Below are 20,893 nucleotides of genomic sequence, written 5' to 3'. Positions count from 1 at the left end.
ATGGAGTGATTTATGGTGTCAAAGGCGGCGCTGAGGTCAAGTAGGATGAGGATGTTGAGGTTGCCAGCGTCAGAGGAGAGGAAAAGGTCGTTTGTGATTTTGAGGAGCGCAGTTTCAGTACAGTGGTTGGAGCGGAATCCGGATTGGAAAGTTTCATACAGGTTATTGGTAGAGAGGTGGTATTTGAGTTGGGAAGCTACAGCACGTTCCAAAACTTGCTACATCTTTCAGCTGTGTGGGGTCAGCGGTGCTTCCCTCTCGTAAACACACGTACAGAAATAACTGGGAAGCTCCGATCCCCCTGTAAAATGCATGTTACAAAGTATAGAGCCTTGTATACCGTGTTTTTCCAGCAACCAACGCGTGTTCCCAGATAGACAATAAGCTGGTGTAACTCAGCGGGTCAGGCAGCATCTCTGGAGAAAGGGGCTAGGTTACGTTTCGGGTTGAGACCATTCCTCAGACTAAGAGTCAGTGCATTCAACCCGAAACGTCACCTATTCTTTTCTCTATGCTGCCTGACCTGCTGAGTTACAATACAATACAATATATCTTTATTGTCATTGTACCCAGGGGAACAACGAGATTGGGAATGCGCCTCCCATACGATGCAATAGTTTACATTTTCAGTTTAAACCAGCATCTGCAGTTCCTCCCTACACATGTTCCCAGATTGTTGGGCAGAGTCTGCATTTGGGGACATTTGGCTGCTTTAATCAACCCAGCCAGCATTCCTGGGGCACCTAATACGAATCGCCTTGTACAGAGCGGTGGAGCTTCCCCCGCCGCCCACTCCGGAGGATGGGGAGCTGTTGCACCGAGAACGAGCAGCAACCAGGGCACCGGACCGGAGTTTGTTGGCCGCAGTTTTCCGGCGGGCCGCTGTGCGGTACGGTGCGGGGTGAGCGGTGGCCGGGCCGGGCCTGGTGGCGGATGAGCAGCTCTCTGCGCCGGGTGGCATGTGCCGTGTCGGGCGGCGTGGACAGCGCTGTGGCAGCGCTGCTGCTCCGCCAGAGAGGTGAGGGGCCGCCGGCGACCGCGGCGTGTTACGCGGGGAGAGAGCCGGGTTCAATCCTGACCGTCGCTCCTGGAGACTTTAACCAAAAGATCATAACCTTTTCTACGGTATCACAAAATGCTGGAGTAACTCAGCATGTCAGGCAGCGTATATATGTGTGTATATGCACATATATATGTGTGTGTATATATGTGTGTTTGAAGAAGGGTCTCGACCCGAAACGTCACCCATTCCTTCTCTCCAGAGATGCTGCCTGACCCGCTGAGTGACAACAGACAAGAGGTGCAGGAGGAGGCCATTCGGCCCTTCGAGCCAGCACCGCCATTCAATGTGATCATGGCTGATCATTATCAATCAGTACCCCGTTCCTGCCTTCTCCCCATGGCTCCGCTATCCTTAAGAGCTCTATCTAGCTCTCTCTTGAAAGCTTCCAGAGAATTGGCCTCCACTGCCTTCTGAGGCATTTTTGTGTGTATATATATGTGTGTGTGTGTGGGCACTGTATATATTTTTAAACTAACAATGGTGGCTTGATTGTTTCTAATTGCAACTTTCTTTCTGATTTCTGCATTATTTCTTTAGCAACTAGGAAACCACCAGAGGGGGCTCTAGAATAATTTAATAATATTTCAAGACCTGCATGTGAGTTTGAATAAATGAATAGACAACTTTCCTCATGGCTTAGCCAGCAAAGTTCGAAGACAGCATCCCATACTCTCAATTTCTCTGCCTGCCATATCTGCTCCCAAGATGAGAATTTCCATTCGAGGACATCCAAGATCTCTTTAGTAAATGTGGTCCCCCTGCATGATAGGTGGATCTCTCATCTGCGTCGTCTCTATATCCTGTAGTTCTGTTCTTGCTCCCTCTCCTCAGACGGAACAAGAATAGAATTACCCTGGTTCTCACTGCATCAGCCTCCACACCCAATACATCATTCTCTGATATTTTTGTCACCTCCAACCTGATCGCACCATCAGTTGCACCTTCCCAGATAATGTTCCCTCTGCAACTCCTTGGTTCACTCATCTCTTCCCACCCATACCTACCCGTCCCCAGGTACTTTCCCTGTAAGTACAAGAGGTACAACTTATTCTTGGCTGTCTACCTCCTCCATCACCTCCATCCAGGTGAGACAGAGGTTAACGTACACCTCCTCTAACCTCATCTACTGATCCGGTGTTCCCCATGTGGCCTCCTGTACAATGGTGACACCAACAGTAGACTTAACAATCATTTTGCCAAAGACTTGTCCTCGGTCCGTCAAAGCCTACTAGATCTCCCGGTTGCTAACCATTTTAAGCCTCTTCCCATTCTCATACTGATCTTTCTGGCCTGGGCTGCCGCCATTGCCAGACCCCATTGCCATGGCCACTTGTAAACTTGAGGAACAGTACCTCTTATTCTGCCAGGGTAGCTTACAACACAATGGTATGAACATTGAATTCTCCAACTTTTGGTACCTACCAAAATCGATCACCCCCTCCTTCCTCACCCCACTTCTTCCCCCTTCCCTCCCTTGTGCCCCACCTGGACTCGCACCTATTTCTTCCCTCTCCCTCCTCTTTCACCTCCATTCCTTCCTCTAGCATCACAATTTTCAAATCTTCATTTATTTTGGCTCACTTCCAGTGCTTTCATTCAGGCTTTGTTCTGCCCCCGCCTCCTCTATTCCGTCTTTCTTCCTACATCTCCAATCAGTCTGAAGAAGGGTTCCGACCTGAAACGTCACCTAGCCGTGTTCTCCAGAGATGCTGCCTGACTTACTCCAACACATTGTGTCTTTCTAAGTTGGTAGTTTCATGTTGAAGAGTCATCGTTTGGCTTTGTTACCTGATCTTCCATAGGGGTGATGGAGGTGTCTGTCTCTGATTCCTATCCAACAAGGATTTTTGATAAATCAAGGAAGAATTAACTTGAGAGATGGAAATATCACAGTTATTTGGGAAGTACAATGGGAATTATGTATTCAGATCACCAGTCTTTGCTGCTTAAGTTTTTGATTTATCCTGTCTTAATCAATAAAAATTGAATAGAAAATGTCATAGTGATGCAAATATGTCTTTGAAGTGGTGCATTGCTTAAATGTTTTTACATAAAACAGTATGGAGAATATTGCCTGTTTTGATTTGATTTTGATCTTGATATCTTTACTGTTGAACATTGGTTCACCTGAAATGACTTGAGCCACATTTTTTAATTTACTTTGTTCCTTCAAATGTAAGATTTTAGCTAACAAGTTGTACATTAAAATATCTAAATGCAATTAATAAAGTGTTAAACAATGCATGGACACCAACAATGAATTTAGGCATCATTCTATAAGAGTGACTTTCTGCTACCCAGTCCGCTGTAACGCACATGTTGCCTGTGTACTGAGAAGCAAACCAATGTCCTTTGCATACTACAGGTGACCATTGAGGTTGATGTGACCTTGTTTTGGATATAAATTGATTGACGGATTAGGAAACACTTAGATTTGCAGGATGGAGCATGATTGATCTACGGTAGACTTCTGGAAACAGGTCTTTTGTAAAGATTTGATGTTATGTTTAGTTTGGTTAAGAGAAATCTCGCGGGTACAGGCCCTTCGGCCACCGAGTCCGCACTGACTAGTAATCCCTGCACATTAACACTATCCTACACACACTAGGGACAATTTGTATTTATAGCAATTGCCTACAAACCTGTACGTCTTTGTGGAGTGTGGGAGCAAACCGACTATTTCGAAGAAAACCCACGCAGGACACAGGGAGAACATATAAACTCCGTAGTCTCTGGCGTTGTAAGGCAGCAACTCTACCATTGTGCCACCATGCCACCCTATTTGCCTAACAACATATTTATTCCACAATTAATACATTCTGTATGGTAATTTGATTTGTATCCTAAGTATAAGGTATTACAGCTATCACGTTAAGTTTCCATTATCGATTAGGCATCCTGCCAATGAACCCAGCCAGAGTCATGTTTCTAAAAAGTATCACTTCTCGGTCCAACTCCAGCTGGGTATATTGTCTTACTTATTTAATTAAAACTGGATTCAACATATCTACAAATTGCTGCCCAAGTTTAAAAAGAGAGAAAATTGTGACATCCCCATCGTAACTTAGCAAAGTTATCCAATGTCTACGTTCGTGTGCCACACGGAGGCACTAGAGACTGCACTTGCTGGAATCTGTAGCAAAAAAAGGAGAGCAGTTGGAGGAACTCAGCAGGTCGGACAGCATCTGTGGAGGCTAATGGGACTGACAATGATTCGGGTCAGGACCTTTCATCTAGACTGAACAGTCGACGTTTGGGTTAGCCTAGATGAAGGGTCTCAACCTAAAATGCCGATTGTCCCTCCACAGATGCTGCCTGACTTGCTGACTTCCTCCAGCTGTTCTTTTATTGTTCCAGCATGGAATTAAGCTTATTTGATCACGCTCTTTTGTAAACAGGGGAAGTAATATTGAATTTTGAGCAACTACCCAATATTGCAATTATGAACTCGTCAAAACCTTAATATTCACATTGATTGGATTTATTTAATGGAGTTGGAAAAAAATCACCCCATTAATTCCCAGTTGTTGATCAGAATTTCCTGTAGCAGAATGTAAATAGTTTATGGGAATTATTTTCCTTATAAATGCCATTTTGCATTCAGAGATTGCTTGCTTCATGACGTGCAATATTAAAATAATTCACACTATTTTTACCAGGTTACCAAGTGATGGGTGTCTTTATGAAAAACTGGGACATGCTGGATGAACGCGGTATCTGTACAAATGATCAGGACTGCAGAGATGCACACCGGCTGTGTGAGATGCTTGACATCCCTTTCTATCAGGTTTCCTTTGTGAAAGAGTATTGGCATGAAGTCTTTAGGTAATACAGATGTTTTCTAATTTGTTTTTACGTTCCCTGAGAGAGCTATGTCTCAGGCTTTATTGTAAGCAAGATCGCTGGGCGCTGCTGCAGAGGTTTAATTAAAAATAAGTGCAACAACAATACATATTATATGAAACAGCTGATAGACCTGGTTGCATCCATTTAGAATTGAGAAAATTAGAACTTTGTTTCACATATATTTAATTCTAAAGTTTAACATAGTTGGTTATAACTTTTTGTAAACCACCTTATTTGATAAATTCAGTCATCTAACTCGCTCAGTTTTATAATAATGTTGCATTCTGTCACTAGAGAATTTATTTTTGGATGTGTTGCCAGCCCGTAGTGTCCCATTACTCCATAGTTTTGATCGATTAGATCCAATTTCACTCAGTTTTAGAAATGGAAACAGAGATTGGTAAATGTGCGGCACGGTGGCGCAGCGGTAGAGTTGCTGCCTTACAGCGAATGCAGCGTCGGAGACTCAGGTTCGATCCTGACTACGGGCACCGTCTGTATGGAGTTTGTACGTTCTCCCCGTGACCTGCGTGGGTTTTCTCCGAGATCTTCGGTTTCCTCCCACACTCCAAAGACGTACAGGTATGTAGGTTAATTGGCTGGGCAAATGTAAAAAATTGTTCCTAGTGTGTGTAGGATAGTGTTAGTGTGCGGGGATCGCTGGGCGGCATGGACCCGGTGGGCCGAAGGGCCTGTTTCCGCGCTGTATCTCTAAATCTAAAAAAAATCTAAAACCTTAAACCTCTTTCAATACTTCCTCGCAATAGTATCAACTACTACGATTGAATGCAGCTATTAAGGGTCAGGTTTAATCCATTGGCTTTGGAATTTTGGCTTTATCATCAATCACTAAATCAACAATACCACCAACATTTTTATGTGGTATATATATTGTGCTGCTGGAGAGAGTGGTGGAAGCAGAGTGGTTGACAGTATTTAATAAGTGTCCATAAAATAACTTTAAAATCTCTTACGCAAAGAATGCTATGGGCCAAGTGTTGGGGATTAATATGGATAGATGTCAACTGGTCATGTCCTGTTTGCATGCTGTGTGAATCTATATTCTTTATAATTCAATTTATTAATACTGATCTGACCATGTTGATTTTAATTTAGTTAAGTCTCCTCATCAGACTCTGTTGGCATTGCTATTTATTGCCATATTCTTCATGTCTTTCTTTCCCATAATTATATCTATACAACTTATCACACGTTCTCATCAGTCTCTAGGGAAAGTTTTTTTTCTTCTGAATCTCATGTTTGAGTTCTTGGTGATTAGTTTATATTACTAGTTTCTACTTTTGTTCTCCCTTCAGCCGGACTTTCTCCGTCTCTGTGTCTCTAATCCCTTCATAGCTGTAAACTCCTTTATTAGATTATTGGTTGGCCTTTTTAATCTTAAAGAAGTGCAGCCTTTCCATCCTTTCCCACATTTCTGATGTCAGCTAGTTAAACCGTTTTGCATCCAGCCCAGTATTTGTGTGAATTTAGTAATTTGTGCAGTTGCTGTCATAGTTCCTTTTGGCTTCCCTATCCCATTTAGATTCTCATTGTCCAAATAAAAGAGGTGACATTGTGGCGAGTATAAGAGTAAGGAAGTCGTGTTGCAGATTTATAGAATTTCTGTTAGGCTCCATTTGGAGTATGGTGGCCTCATTGCAGGATGAATGTGGAGGCTTTGGAGAAGGTGCAGATGAGGCATAGCAGGATGCTCTCTTGATTAGAGAATAATAGCTGTCAGGAAAAGCTGGACAAACTTGGATTGTTTTCTCTGGAGTGTCGGAGGCAACAGGGTGACCTAACAGAAGTTTATAAAGTCATTAGAAGCAGAGATGGCATAGACAGTCAGAACCTTTCTCCCATGGTGGAAATGTCAAATACGGTACAGTGGCGCAGTGGAAGCTCTGCTGCCTCACAGCCACAGAGACCCGGGTTCGATCCTGACTACGGGTGCTGTCTACATGAAATGTGGCATGTTTTCTCTGTGACTGCATGGGTTTCCTCCCACATTCCAAAGACGTGTGGTATTAAAGGTTAATTGGCCTCTGTAAAATTGTCCATAGAGTGTAGGATAGAACTAGTATGTGGGTGATCACTGGTCGGCATGGAGTCGGTGGGCCAAAGGGCCTGTTTCCATGCTGTACCACTGAACTAAACTAAAGGGCATGACCTTTAGGTGAGAGGGGCAAAGTTTAAAGGACTTGTGCATGGAACAATTTTTTTACACAGAGATTGGGAGGTGCCTGGAACTCGTGTTATATGGATGGTGGAGAAAGCAGATATGATGGTGTCATTTTAAGAGGCTTATAGATAGGCGCATAAATATGCAGGAAAGAAGGGATATGTAACATGTGCAGGCAAAAGGAATTCAAGTAGGCATCGTGTGCGGCATAGACATTGCGGGCTGGAGGGCTGGTTCCTATGTTAAATTATTTTCTATACTATACTATTTTTACCAAAATTCAGTACCTCTTGATTAGGTAGTGAAATCCAATTGCCAGTTATATGCGACTCTGCAAGTTTTTGAATAGCTTCTGTTTTGTCGAAATCTTCTGCATGGTTAACAATTCCTCACAATTTTGGTGTCATCCATACATTTAGAAATGGTTTATTAATTCTTAAGTTTAAATTGCTAATGTAATTTGTGAATAGAATTGGCTCCTACTGTCCACACTATAGAAGAGTATCGTTATAGTAGAGTGAGGCATAGCTAAATGTCAGGTCTTTCAGCAAGCCTCTCAATCCGAGCACTAATCTGAACAATTGCATTTTGAACTGATGTGGTGTTGAAACGTTTCAAGTTTGAACGGCTTGTTGCTAGAAAATGAATGAATGAAAAGTGTTGTTTTGTTCTTTTTCAGTAACCTAGTAAAGGAGTATGAAATGGGAAGGACTCCAAACCCTGATATCATGTGTAATAAAAACATCAAATTCAAATGTCTGTTGCATTTTGCCATGGAAATGCTGGGTAAGTGTTTTGTATTAACTGGATGCTCAAACACCTGTCATTTTATACATTTTATGTTCAAGCATTATTTATACATGCGTTCAAGTGTCCAGTAATATCCTGAGATTTGTGCACTCTTTACACCATATAGTTTGGGAATGTAGAAGCAATGATATTTCAATTCAGCCTCTAATGTTTTTAAAAAATTTATTTAAAAAGTATACATACCACTAGGGTTCCTTCTTTATAATCAACTGCAAATTAATATATTGGTATTCATTTGTCATTGCCATTAATAAATTCTTCCAATGAACTGTGATAGCATGAGGTTTACATCAGGTTTCAGCTTTTAACTTTGTATTTGACCACCTGTAGTATTTCACACTGGGAGTCGAGACCAAATCAGGTGAGTCAGGGTTATTGAGCAAAGGAATAACTGGAGTTATGATTGAGATCATATAAGAGATGGGGAAAAGTGAGAGAACATTATAAAGACTAATCAGCTTAGCATAGCAAGTCTATGTGAACACTTTCAAAATTGAAAAATGTTACAGGAAAGGTCAGAATTTTCTAATTAATCTTTGTTGGAAAGTGTGGAAGCCACAAGGTAGGTATGAGAAACAGGATATCTTGAGTCCATTATCATCCACGGAGCTACAATGTTGCTGAGGATATCGTAATTTGTTCCTCGGAAGATGATCTCATCAAACCTTATACAATTAGACACTAAACCAGTTGTAGTATTGATGAGAAAGGACACAAAGTGCAGGAGTAACTCAGGTCAGGTAATGTCCCCGGAAAACATGGATTAGTGTCGTTTTAGGTCGGGACCCTTCTTCAGACTGAAGAACAAGTCTGTAGAAGGGTCATAACACAAAATTACACCTGTCCATGTTCTACAGGGATGCTGCCTGAGCTGTTGAGTTACTCCATCACTTTGTGTCTTTTTTAGTGAATATGCACCTGCAGTTCTTTGCTTCTAATATTCATGAATATGCTTGACTGAAATTAGCAATAGTTTGATTTCCTTTTTGATGCTTCTAATGTTGAGAATCGCACTAAATCAGATGAAGCATGTATTCTGGTGTTTATTAGAAAATAGGATATGTAATAGTTGCATTCTTTATATTGAGGTAGGGACTGATGCAATGGCAACCGGTCATTATGCCAGAACGTCACAAGGCGATGAAGAAGTTTTCCAGCAGAAGTCCATTGGAAATACAGAAGATATTTTACATAACAATGGTAAGGATGGTGAGTGAAGGACATTCCATTTTGACATGACACTAACTTTTAATTCTTCAAAAATTAATGTTCAATGTCGGTAGGTTTGGTTGGCCAAAATGGAGTTTAAACAAAATTTAATCATGACGTCCATGTAAACTGGACGGCTTTGCAGAATCTGCATGTACAAATATTTAAATTATTCAAGGTTAGCGTCAACTTTCACCAGGATGTTTATGTAAATGCAAATTTTTATACACTCTGTTAGAGGTGTTTCTTTTAACTAACTTCAGATCATAATCATTAGTGCTATCATGAACACTTTAATGGGGATCTCTGTGCAGTTTCAGTTATCAGATGTAATGAGCCTAATATTGCTACTTCAGTTTTATTTTTATTACTGTCACTTAAAATCCAGGGATAGCTTTATTGATATTCCACCAGCATCTGGCTCTTTCCCTTCCCAATAAACGCTTTATTTACCTTCTGTGTCCGAGATTGAGCTGGGCATCTGTTAGAAAATTCAAATTGGTGTGATTAATCTAAACAACTCTGAAGAAGGGTCTCGACCCGAAATGTCTCGAAACATTTCAAGAGAGAGTTAGATTTAGCTCTTAGGGCTAAAGGAATCAAAGGATATGGGGAGAAAGCAAGAACGGGGTACTGATTTTAGATGATCATAATGAATGGCGATGCTGGCTTGAAGTGCCGAATGGCCTACTCCTGCACCTATCTTTCTATGTCACCCATTCTTTCGCCAGAGATGCTGCCTGTCCCGCTGAGTTACTCCAGCATTACTTTATGTTTTTGATAAAAAAATGACCAATGCGTAAACACATATCAGCAAAACGCATGACATGGATTTAGAATGGCAAGTTTAGCACGGAGCAATTGCTTTAACCTTGTGGTTTAAATCTATGAGTGAAATGCAGTAGCTTTAATGTCAGTGGGGATCTGACTCTGGATTGAGGCACAGTGACACAGCTAGCAGGGAAGCTGTCTCAGAGTTCCAGTGACCTGGTGCTGTCTGTGTAGAGTTTATGTGTGAAGTGTAGGTGAGTGGTAGAATCGGGGAAACATGGAAAACCATAGAAAAATAAGTGCAGGAAAAGGCCGTTTGGCCCTTCGAGCCAACACCGGAGGGGGGGGGGCCAGGACAAACGACTCCAGGGAATGGAGAAATGGGATTACGGTGAGCCAGTGCAGAATGATGCCAGTTTTGCTTGTCTGGTCTGTGACATATGAAACAAATATAAACAGTACAAATTTTGTGCTGACATAACAATTCCAGCACAAGTACACTTTTACCAAAGAAATCTGCTATATATGAGAGTAATGTGAGCAGAAATGTAAATAAAACAAAGAACGTCTTTGAAGAGAGAATGCTAACAATATTGTTTTGCCCCAGGTGTTTGAAGGTGGAGTTATTTGTCCATTGAATTATTCCTTTTCTTTAGATCATGTATTAGCCAGAACATTTAAGGTATGTTGTAATCTGAGAGTTTCTTTAACAAGCAGGCATGGAAATCAGTGGTTGTTCAAAAAGGTGAGCTATCATGTTTGCTGTGAATAGGGCGAAATTGAGGAAAAAAAAGTTTTACTGAGCGCAGGCAGACATTGGAGAAAGAACAGTCAATATGGGGATGTAGAATGTGTGCAGTGTAGGAGAAGTGGCATCGTGAGAGAGCAGTGATGCTGTATAATGCTGCAGAGTGGAGACGTCCTGTCAGTTTCCTGACTTGTAAGGTATGCTTTATTAGGTAATGTGATGTTTGATGTGAGTCTTGCTATTTACACTGAAGTGAGGGCGCAAGTTGTGAATGGTTCTTGATTTAAGCTATGGTAAGGCAAGTAAAAGTAAATATCATGCATTGAGACCCAAATGATAACAGCATTAGTGGAATATGAGTGTTAATTAAATAAAATATTTAAATCGTGATTTACTTTGAATATTAGCCCATGTAAACTATCACAATTCTGTCACTAACAGCCGGTTTCTTTTCTGCATGTAGCTGTAAAACTCCTAAAGGCTGCTGATCCACAGAAAGACCAAACTTTCTTTCTGAGTCAGATATCTCAGCATGCTTTGCGACATACCATCTTTCCCCTTGGAGAGTTCAGGAAAAATCTTGTAAAGGAAATGGCAGCAGAAGCAGGATTTCACCATATATTGAAAAGAAAAGAAGTACGAAGTTTTATCGTAATTTGGTTCTTGAGCCTTGAATATTGATATCTCTGAGATTGTAACGTTTGATTCAACCGTGTAGCATTCGTTGAATATCCTCTGTCGTGACATATTTTTGTTGATTTCTACAGAGCATGGGAATTTGTTTCATTGGAGAAAGAAACTTTGAAAATTTTATTCTGAAGGTTGGTGTGCTTGCTTTTAATACCAGAGTTACTTTAATATGCATCTATCCCTGTCATAAAATAAAATACTTTAATTTCCTACAGTCTGTATCTGGATCAAGAATAAATAATACAATTTAGTTGCAGGCTCTAGTTTTTGCCTACTGTGAGAAAGAGTTTTCTATTACCAACATTTAATCTTTTCATTTTGCATCCTAATATAGATTTTGATTTATTTAATCAGGCTGAGGATTCCACTGTTTAGTCGAAAAATAATATCATAAAAATGTGTTATTTTTATGCTAATATTGTCAATAGTGATTTACTCAGACTACAAAGAGTACTTCGAAAGTACAAATCGAATATTTTGGTTGCTCGTATCAGTCAACCCAGTCGAAGAATTTAAAAAATATCTAATGCCGAATTTTATAGAATAATGTGCTGCTGACTTGTTCACATCTGCAAACATTAAAAATACTTGTGTTTTACTTAGGACGTAAATGATTTGGAGAAAAAAAAATGGTATTTGTGCTAGATTCAAATCCAGTGCCCAGTCTTTTGTCGAGTAGTTTGAAATGTAAACACATTTGGTGTGTTAACCTTGATTTTAATTATTTCATTCTCAAAATTTTATTAGTATCTAGAACCTCGTCCTGGAAATTTTGTTTCTATAGAAGATGGAAAAATAATGGGGACACACAAAGGTAATTACTATATCTTAAGAAAATTAATATACTGAAATATGTTTTATTAATAGGAGGACTTCCATAAAACATTGCAGAATTCTTAGTAATATAATTGACTCTCTTTTCACCGCATCTATTGTACATTTGTCAGGATTGGGATGTGCAAAGTCATTGGACTGAAAAATAATACTTTATTTACTCACAGAACAATCAGTTACCAACTGACCCCAATTCCCCCAAAACAATTGCTGTGTAAAGGGCCAACAATCAATAGTATTTCTTGCCCACAAAGAAATTTCCATCCTCCTATGGCAGCCTTATTTGTAGACCAGGATTGCTCAGCCTATGGAACTGGTCACTCTCAGCTTCCAAACTTCAGGATCATTCGAGGCTGTTGTTGAACTAGGTTTGTAGCCTGTGGTTGTTTTGGAAGAACATCTAAACCATATTTAGGATGAGGAGACTTCATCTACTTTTCCCTTCAGTCTGTAGTAAGAGACAGAATTTGTCTCCTGTGCGGGCTTTCTGGAGCTGCATTCATGCACTGAAAGTGACCTCCCTAGTAACGTCTGGTAAGAAAACCTGGCTATGCACTCTAGGGTTCCTAGACAGAAGAGCCTCCCTGCTTTGGGCAGTGTTCTATGCAGGGTATTGCTGGGAACACACACCTACCCCAGTCCCATTATTGCATTATTAACTTATTCAATCTTAATGTAGCTTTTATAAAGAGAATTTGGGCAACTCAAGTTGTTTTGATATAAACAAAAGATGTAGAATAATCTCCAGGCTATTCAGTTGATACATTTAGTACATTCTACTTATGAAAACAACATTCATATGAAAAAGTATGTAGATAGTGTGCATTTTGTAGATGTGATGATTAACATGGTAACTGCTGATTTTAAAGTTCTTTCATCTTACAACTACTTTCCATGGAGTCTGAATTAACCATTGTTAGGTTTAAGTTTTTGTTTTTGTTCTGTACTTCTTGTACCAGGAACTTTCCTCCAATCATCCAAAGACAATGTTTGATTTTCATTACTGTATGGCAATTGGGTTTGCTGTCTGGGCTCAAGGAACTAAGTAGTTTTCTTGCCACCTATATAATAAAAGGAGAAAATTCTGGAAATATTCGTAATCAGGCAGCATCAGGACAGAGACTGTGAACCAGGGTGGCGCAGCTGGTAGAGCTGCTGCCTCACAATGCTAAAGACCCGCGTTTGATCCTGAGCATGGGTGCTGCCTATGTGGAGTTTCCTCCGGGTGCTCCAGTTCCGTTCCATTTCCAAAGATGTGTGGGTTTGTAGGTTAATTGGTCTTGGTGTGTAGGGAGTAGATGAGAAAGTGGGATAACATTGAACTAATGTGATCGGTAATTGGGGTGGAATTGGGCCGAAGGGCCTGTTTCCAACTGTATCTCTAAACAACAGTGTTTCCTGCTTTGTTTCCTTTTTGCAGTATCTGTGCATTTTGCCTTTTCCCATTTCTTGTAAAAAAAACCTACCTACATTTCCTGGGTGTCCTGAATATATTATATTTTGTTTTGTAACTGTTTCATATAATTTTAAAATAAATCTTCAAAATCAATATCAGAAAGAAAAAAAAGTGTCTCTCTAGAATATTGAAATTCTCTGAAATTGTTGGGGAAGGTGATGTGACCAAGACAGTTAAGAGTACGGATATACTATTTATTCAATGATTCATTATGAAATATTTGTGCAAACTGTTTGTTCAATCTCATGTTTCCTTTATTGTTAACTTTTAGGTTGGTTTCTGTTCACTTTGGGACAACGTGCCAGAATAGGAGGTCAAAGAGATGCTTGGTTTGCAGTTGATAAAGATATAAAAACTGGCGACGTATTTGTGGTGAGTGTTATAGAACCTATGGATAAGTTAGAACAAAGATGATATTTTAACCTGTACTTGAAACAGGTCTTCCTCAAAGATCACAGTGTTTCCTGTCAATCACCCAGACTGGATAAACGCTCATCCTTTTGAATTAAACTCTTTTCCAGTTGCAAAGTTCCTCTCTAGATTGTTCCTTGCCCGAGTTCTAATCTAAACCATATAATCGAGTGATCGTTCCTACACACCTAATCTCCCACTGACACTTGCAACATCATACCTTAGCACCAGATTCATTATGGTGTCCTTTCACGTAGGGCGAGAACGAAGTGAATACATTGTAGAAGTTCTTAATTCCATAAATGCTTAGTAATATTTTGGGATAAATGTCAGAGCAATTGGACCAAATTTCTCACTGCCAGAGGGAACTTCAGTATGGTGATCAAACACTTTCAGGGGAAGATGTTGAGTATTGGTTTGTAACTAAGGAGAATAGGAACAAAATGGTGGGCATGTGTGAAGGGGAACAGTGGGGAAAGAAAACTGACAAGAAAATTCTTGTGGGGTTCTTATTGATAAATTAGAGAAAATATCAACAGTCTATAAATTCAGTGCGAATAAATTACTAAATTGAATTGGCATAGAGATCAACTACAGAATGGCTTCTGTAAATACTGTTTGAACCATTCACCAGATTCTAATCTAAAGAGATGTACTTCAGTCTGGCCAATTTATTTATCATGAAATTAAAATTGATTTTATTTTGGTAAATAAGGAACTCCAATCTGTCTAAGTGAAATTATAAGTGAATTGGGCAAATTGCTCACAGCAATCAGTCAACTCTGCAATTCTATAACTATAAAATAAAATTGCAGCAGGGTTCCAGAATTGTGTTTGTGTGTTGTTCCAATTGTAGACTATGCCTGATGATATTCATGTTATCTGCCAGGCACCAGGCACCTGTCACCCAGCTTTGTACAGGAACTCACTTGAAACTGACCCTGTCCATTGGATTGCTCAAAATCCACCTGCAGAACTGCTCAGGGATGGAGTGATGCAATGCAGTTTTCGCTTCCAGCATCAAATGCCTCTTGGTAAGAAAGGTTCAGAATTTGCTTGTGTGTATCTGCATTAAACAGACCTTACTTCTCTAGGTGAGAACATGGACATATTTGGAGTTAATTTTGAAGTATAATGTCAGTTTATGTAGATCATAATTCAATATTGTTCATAAATAAATGTATTTATTTTTTGATTAAATATTTCCCCGAGTGTTCTAATTTAAGGTGGTATCAGCAAAATGCTTGAATTTGTCGACCAAGATTTCCTAAGGCTTTTCATCTAATACTGGTGTCAACAACAGCACTGATGTGATTAAGGTTGAACAAAGAATTATTCATCGTCTCAATGGGAATACTGCATTGTCACCTTTTGTATTTGTCCTAAGGATTAAACAGCTCCAAGCAATGGTAGATGGATAAAGCTTATTCTAAATGCCATGTCTAATTTAATTTGGTTTCCTTGTAAGTTAGCCGACTATAATTATGTGTGTCTATGCTTGGCACACATTAAGAGTTTCACTGAGGCAGCCCCAAACTCAATTATCTTGGGGTCTGTCCATAGAAGTTAAATCTGCAAATTTGATCATCGGTAGAATGACGATGATCTAACTCTGAGTTGTTCCCTGCCAACGTGATGTAGTACTGCAGTGTAAGACCCAGTCTGACTGATGTTGCAGAAGCCTGTTTTTTGGCTTAATTGCTGGCTTCACTTTACTCATATTTGTTCCCAAACCGTTACATAACCAGTTTGCATTGAATGCTGCATACAAATAATCAAGATTTGAGATTCTGCATTCTTTTTCTTGCAGTGCGGTGTCAAATAACATTAAATGCAGATTATACCGTTTTGGTGACTCTTGTCAAACCAGTCAGAGCACCAACACCAGGACAGGTAAGTTTCTTATTCTTCCATTTCAAATGCAAGTAGACTTGATGTAAAGTCCATTGAAAATCATTTTGGTTATATATCTCTCACATTCAGGTACTTTGCAAAATTACTTCTTTGGAATTGAATTTACATTTTTTTCCCCAGAGAAATTGTGGTGGATTTTTGTAAAACTAAACCGAACCTCTTGGGTATTATTTGTGCTGAATCAACTGTGACATAAGTACAGCCATCCTTTTCACTTTGTTAGGCACCCAGTGTAAGATGTCACATGCTGGCCAGTTTGTGTCTTGTGTTCTTTTCTAAACAACAACTAAAATAATAGTTTGTAGGGACATAGGGATTGGCCAGGTAATAGAACCCTCGGATTGGGTTACGGTCACGGGGTGAGGAAGCGCGGGGTATTTAAATGCTTGGCGCCAAACGTTAGATTAGAGATTAGATTAGTGAGTGAAGTAAGTGTTTGTCCAGAAAGAAGTCTGTTGCGTTTGTTAAGGGTTTTATACCAATAAAGGATTTGGATAATACCACTCGTCTGGACTCACTACAAGTTGTCATTTCCCATATCAGCTGAGTGGTAGTGAGGATTTTAGCTGTCCCCTATTATTGTAATGGATTGGCCACACGAAAGTCCGATGGATCGATCTAAATATAGTCATTTTCTAGTTTATAATAAGTGTAACATTAATAATATTATTGAGATAAATTAATAAGATTAATTTTAAAGGGAAACAGCATAATGTAATTTAGCCTTTGGCTGAAATACCACCTTTGATTAACTGTTTGGATTTATTATAGCTTTTTGCATTATAGAATTATTTCTGATTGTTTATTTAATATCCTGCACTGTATTTTATCTCTTGAAAATCAAAGATTAACTGATCCTTCTAATGGTCACATTACCAAGCACAAAATTGATAGCCACATTTTCAAAATCACACTTGAATAATACTTCAATAGTTTAAGTGCTTTGGGACATTCCAATATAATGAAGGATGATTTCTAAACAGAAACGTAGGGAAAAAAACCTGCTAATCATTATTTGCATAATTAACAAACAATAATTCTCAAGCTTTTAAGAAAACTTATTAATGTTAGTGATTTGATCACTTAATTAAAAATTGTCAGTCGTCTTATTTTCTATTAAACTATTGTCCATGAATTCACAAAAAAGGTATTCTACCAAAGGCAAAATGTAATATTAACTTCCTTGCTAGTTAAAGGGTGAAAGAAGATACAGTGAATTAAATTTAATGTTTAAATGTTATAATTATTCACATTCTATAACGACTTGTCCTTCAACCTGATGGATCACATTGTTGAGTAATCTTAAGGCAAGGAATTACAGGTTGCTGAAAATTAGCTTCTCTGCCAGTGTGCAAATTTTCTGGCTCCAGAGGAATCCTTTGTCAGAGGATTATTTACCAACTTTTGGAAGCTTTGGCAGATGCTTGGCACAAAGCCCTTGTATTAAGAAGCATTCCAAAGTCTTACTTGAACTTACTAATGAGTATCTTGGTATTTTTTAAATCTTTTCTCACCTTCATTAAAGAAATGTCTGGTGGTTATGGCTTAAGTAAAATTATATTTTGTATGTCGGAGACCAGATTATATATTTAACACACGATTCTTTCTAAGCATTCTACACTGTAATGTTTTTAAACTTTGATTTCAGTATGCTGTGCTATACAAGGATGACGAATGCCTTGGCAGTGGCAAGATAACGAAGCTTGGTCTGTCCATGTACACGCACAAGGCAGAAGAGGGTAAATTGGCAAATTTCAGAAGACCGGTGTTACCAGATAACGAATCCATGACGTAACGTGTAGTTCAACTTGGCAAGATGCTGTGAACCACCGGAACCAATAGGAATTACTGCATGAATCCATCTGTAAACAGACTAGAATCGGAGTAAACTTCATTATTGCATGAAGACTGCCTTCTCACTGCCTTCCCTTAAACCCAATGTTCAAATATACTTTAATATTTACAATGGGGGTTAACCCTGGCTTTTGAGATGTTGCTTTTTTTGTGCCTTATTAATTTTCAAATATTTGCTTTTGGATCCCACATTCCTATTGGTTCCAAAAAGATTTTTCTATTCTATTTATGAAGCAAAATTATTCCTTAATCCTTGGAACACGTTTTAATATATATTAAGCTGATCATATTTTGTAATTTATTTTTACAATGACTGCAGTAATTGGAACTTGTTTTTCATAAAAATTTAAAAAAACACGTTAACTGGAAAAACAATAAACTATGTCATTTTTAAATGGGGACAGCCTTTTAAAAAATATATATATTTTAAGATAATATTGGAACTAGATTATCCATCATATGTTGGAAGTACGTAACAAACCTTTGGTTATCATTTTATGTTGACGCTTTGCTACAAATAATAGTTTAGGCGGCACAATATCATAGGTGGTCAAGCTGCTGCTTCACATGCGTTCGTGACCTCAGACGTGTCGGTTTGTGGGTTAATTGGCTGCAGTAAATTGCCCCCTAGTGTGTGGGTGAATGGATGAGAAAGTGAGATAGTATCACGTGAGCAATGGTTGGCGTGGACCCAATGTGCCAGATTCCGTTCTGTGTCTTTCAATAATTTAATAATGGACCAGAAAATGTTGCACCATATGTTGTAGTTTGGTTTCAGGACAAGTGACACGGAAGGCAAGTTGGTGTGAGGGATTGTGGAATTATGACAAATGTCTTGCAGGTGATATGTGATTGGGATGGAGTCTTGGAGGAGCAGGTGATGTGGAATTACATTGCCAGGAATCACTGCTCCATTGGTTTAGTTTAGTTTAGAGATACAGTTCGGAAACAGGCCCTTTCGGCCCAACGGGTCCGCGCTGACCAGCAATCCCCGCACATTAACACTATCCTATACCCACTAGGGCCAATTTTTACATTTACCAAGCCAATTAACGTACATACCTGTACGTCTTTGGAGTGTGCGAGGAAACCGAAGATCTGAGGAAACCCACGCAGGTCACGGGGAGAACATACAAACTCCGTACAGACAGCACCCATAGTCAAGATCGAACACGGGTCTCCGGCGCAGTATTCCCCGTAAGGCAGCAACTCTACCGCTGCGCCATCGTGGGCGCTGGATCGATTAAAGGACAAGGACAAAAGGATTAATTTTGCGTATAAATATAGAACAATACAGCACAGAAATTGGCCCTTCAGCCCACATAGTTTGTGCTGAACCTGATGCCGTTAAATCAATCTCACATGCCTGCACATATCCGTCTATTCCTTGCACTCCCATGTGCCTATCTAAAAGCCTCTTGCACTGTAAAAAAAACCTAGCCCCGCATATCTCCATTAAACTTTCGCCCTCTAGTGTTAGAACCTTTTCCCACGGTGGAAATGTCCGACTGCCTACCTATCTATGCCTCTCATCATTTTATGTAATTCTATCAAGTCCCTTTGATGTCCCAGAGAACGAAATCCAAGTCTGTCCAACTTTTCCCTGTAGCTGAAACCCTCTAATCCTGGCAGCATTCTCGTAAACCTGCTCTGCACCCTCTCCAAAGCCTCCACATCTTTCCTGTAATGGGATGAGCAGAACTGCCAGAATAATAAAATGAGGGGTGGGTTAACATGGCCTAATCTTTGATCAGGCATGACAGATGAGAGAATAACATCTCATTATCTTGTTTTTCACATTGATGAAAATAGACAAAGAACCTGCTATGCAAACCTTCATCCAATCTGTCAGTGTGTATATTCCAATGGCAACTTCGGGGACAACTGTTGCTTGAGGTATTTCTTTTGCTACAGTTAATGTGCATTTATGATCATGGATATAAGCCGATTAAAAATTTCTAGCATTTATGAAACAAAATACCGTTTTGTTATTGCACAATTGGACTGCTACTCACAAATCAATTTTTGTTTAGCAATTTTACTTTTAAAGAACTACAGCACATACTAGTTTAATACTAATTTAAACACAATCAACAAAGCCTATTAACACATTTAATTTCCCAACATAGGTTGATTTGCAAAGTAACCAAATTTTATAAAGGTTTCACATTCCATGGCCAAGGAATAACTATATTATATATATTAACCAAGATTAAGTATTAGAAGCATTGGATTTGATTTTACCTCGCCTTGTCAATATTGGAAACTGGCCTTGATTCATTTATATCAGAAGATACTTTCCATCCATTTCAATGTCATTGGTAGTGAGATGTCTGTCTTCCTTCAATCTTTCCATTACAAAGCTCTTCTGAACATTCAATAATAATAATAATATTCCTTTATTCGTTCCACACCGGGGAAATGACATTACAATCACCAAGTCTGTCATTGTTATCACCACGAGGTCATCATTTACTCACGACCCCACCTCTGCATCGAGCTACTGGGGACTTTGCACTACGAAGGTTGCACTACAGACTTTGGTTTGCATGGTCATGGTCTGATCTACGGGGAATAGCTGACAAGTTATTATATTGTTGTGCTGTTGTGTTTAATGCGTCTGGAAAGCTGCATCAGTAAGAATTTCATTGTTCCGGTCCTGGTGCATGCAACTATTAAACACTCTTGACTAGCTTGTCAATGCTTTAGTGCCAAGAGCAGATCAGTGACCAACACATAAAACTGTTGATGCCAGAAATTTGAAGAATAAACAGAAAATGCCAAAATCGCCCCAGGGCAGGAACAGGGGCATGTTTCACATCAATGGACTGAAATAGCGAGAAAACAATTTGTTGGCAACAAGGGGAAGAGTAAAGATGGGCTGTGAGTGGGGCCAAAATGTTTATGATGCCAGTGGGAGAGAGAAAGGAAACAACGTGTTGGATCTGTGAAATGCATAAGGCAGCAATAAACCTGAAACAAACAAGTTGGAGATTCTCACAAAAAGCTGGAGTACCTCAGCAGGTCAGGCAGCATCTCGGGAGAGAAGGAATGGGTGATGTTTCGGGTCGAGACCCTTCTTCAGACTGATGTCAGGGGGGCGGG

At 39.5% G+C, this 20,893-nt stretch overlaps 1 protein-coding gene across 3 annotated transcripts; it reads left to right on the top strand.

Annotated features, from left to right (window-relative positions):
* Window positions 1–836: 836 nt before the first annotated feature.
* Window positions 837–19,746, top strand: trmu (tRNA 5-methylaminomethyl-2-thiouridylate methyltransferase). Of its 3 annotated transcripts, none has more exons than XM_078420157.1 (12): window positions 837–1,018; window positions 4,723–4,888; window positions 7,771–7,877; window positions 8,994–9,110; window positions 11,093–11,265; window positions 11,397–11,450; window positions 12,067–12,133; window positions 13,881–13,981; window positions 14,910–15,054; window positions 15,831–15,913; window positions 17,583–17,673; window positions 18,811–19,746. In XM_078420157.1, exons 1-12 carry the CDS (start codon window positions 934–936, stop codon window positions 18,888–18,890), a joined length of 1,269 nt encoding a protein of 422 aa, XP_078276283.1. In that variant the 5' UTR covers window positions 837–933; the 3' UTR covers window positions 18,891–19,746. The 3 variants fall into 3 exon arrangements, with proteins under 3 accessions (XP_078276283.1, XP_078276284.1, XP_078276285.1); XM_078420158.1 differs by having other exon boundaries at window positions 840–1,018; window positions 8,994–9,101; XM_078420159.1 differs by having other exon boundaries at window positions 841–1,018; window positions 17,583–19,746.
* Window positions 19,747–20,893: the final 1,147 nt, after the last annotated feature.

The sequence above is a fragment of the Rhinoraja longicauda genome, chromosome 23 (genome assembly GCF_053455715.1).
Source record: "Rhinoraja longicauda isolate Sanriku21f chromosome 23, sRhiLon1.1, whole genome shotgun sequence".
NCBI classification, from domain to species: domain Eukaryota; kingdom Metazoa; phylum Chordata; class Chondrichthyes; order Rajiformes; family Arhynchobatidae; genus Rhinoraja; species Rhinoraja longicauda.
This window is presented reverse-complemented; position numbering and strand designations above follow the sequence as displayed.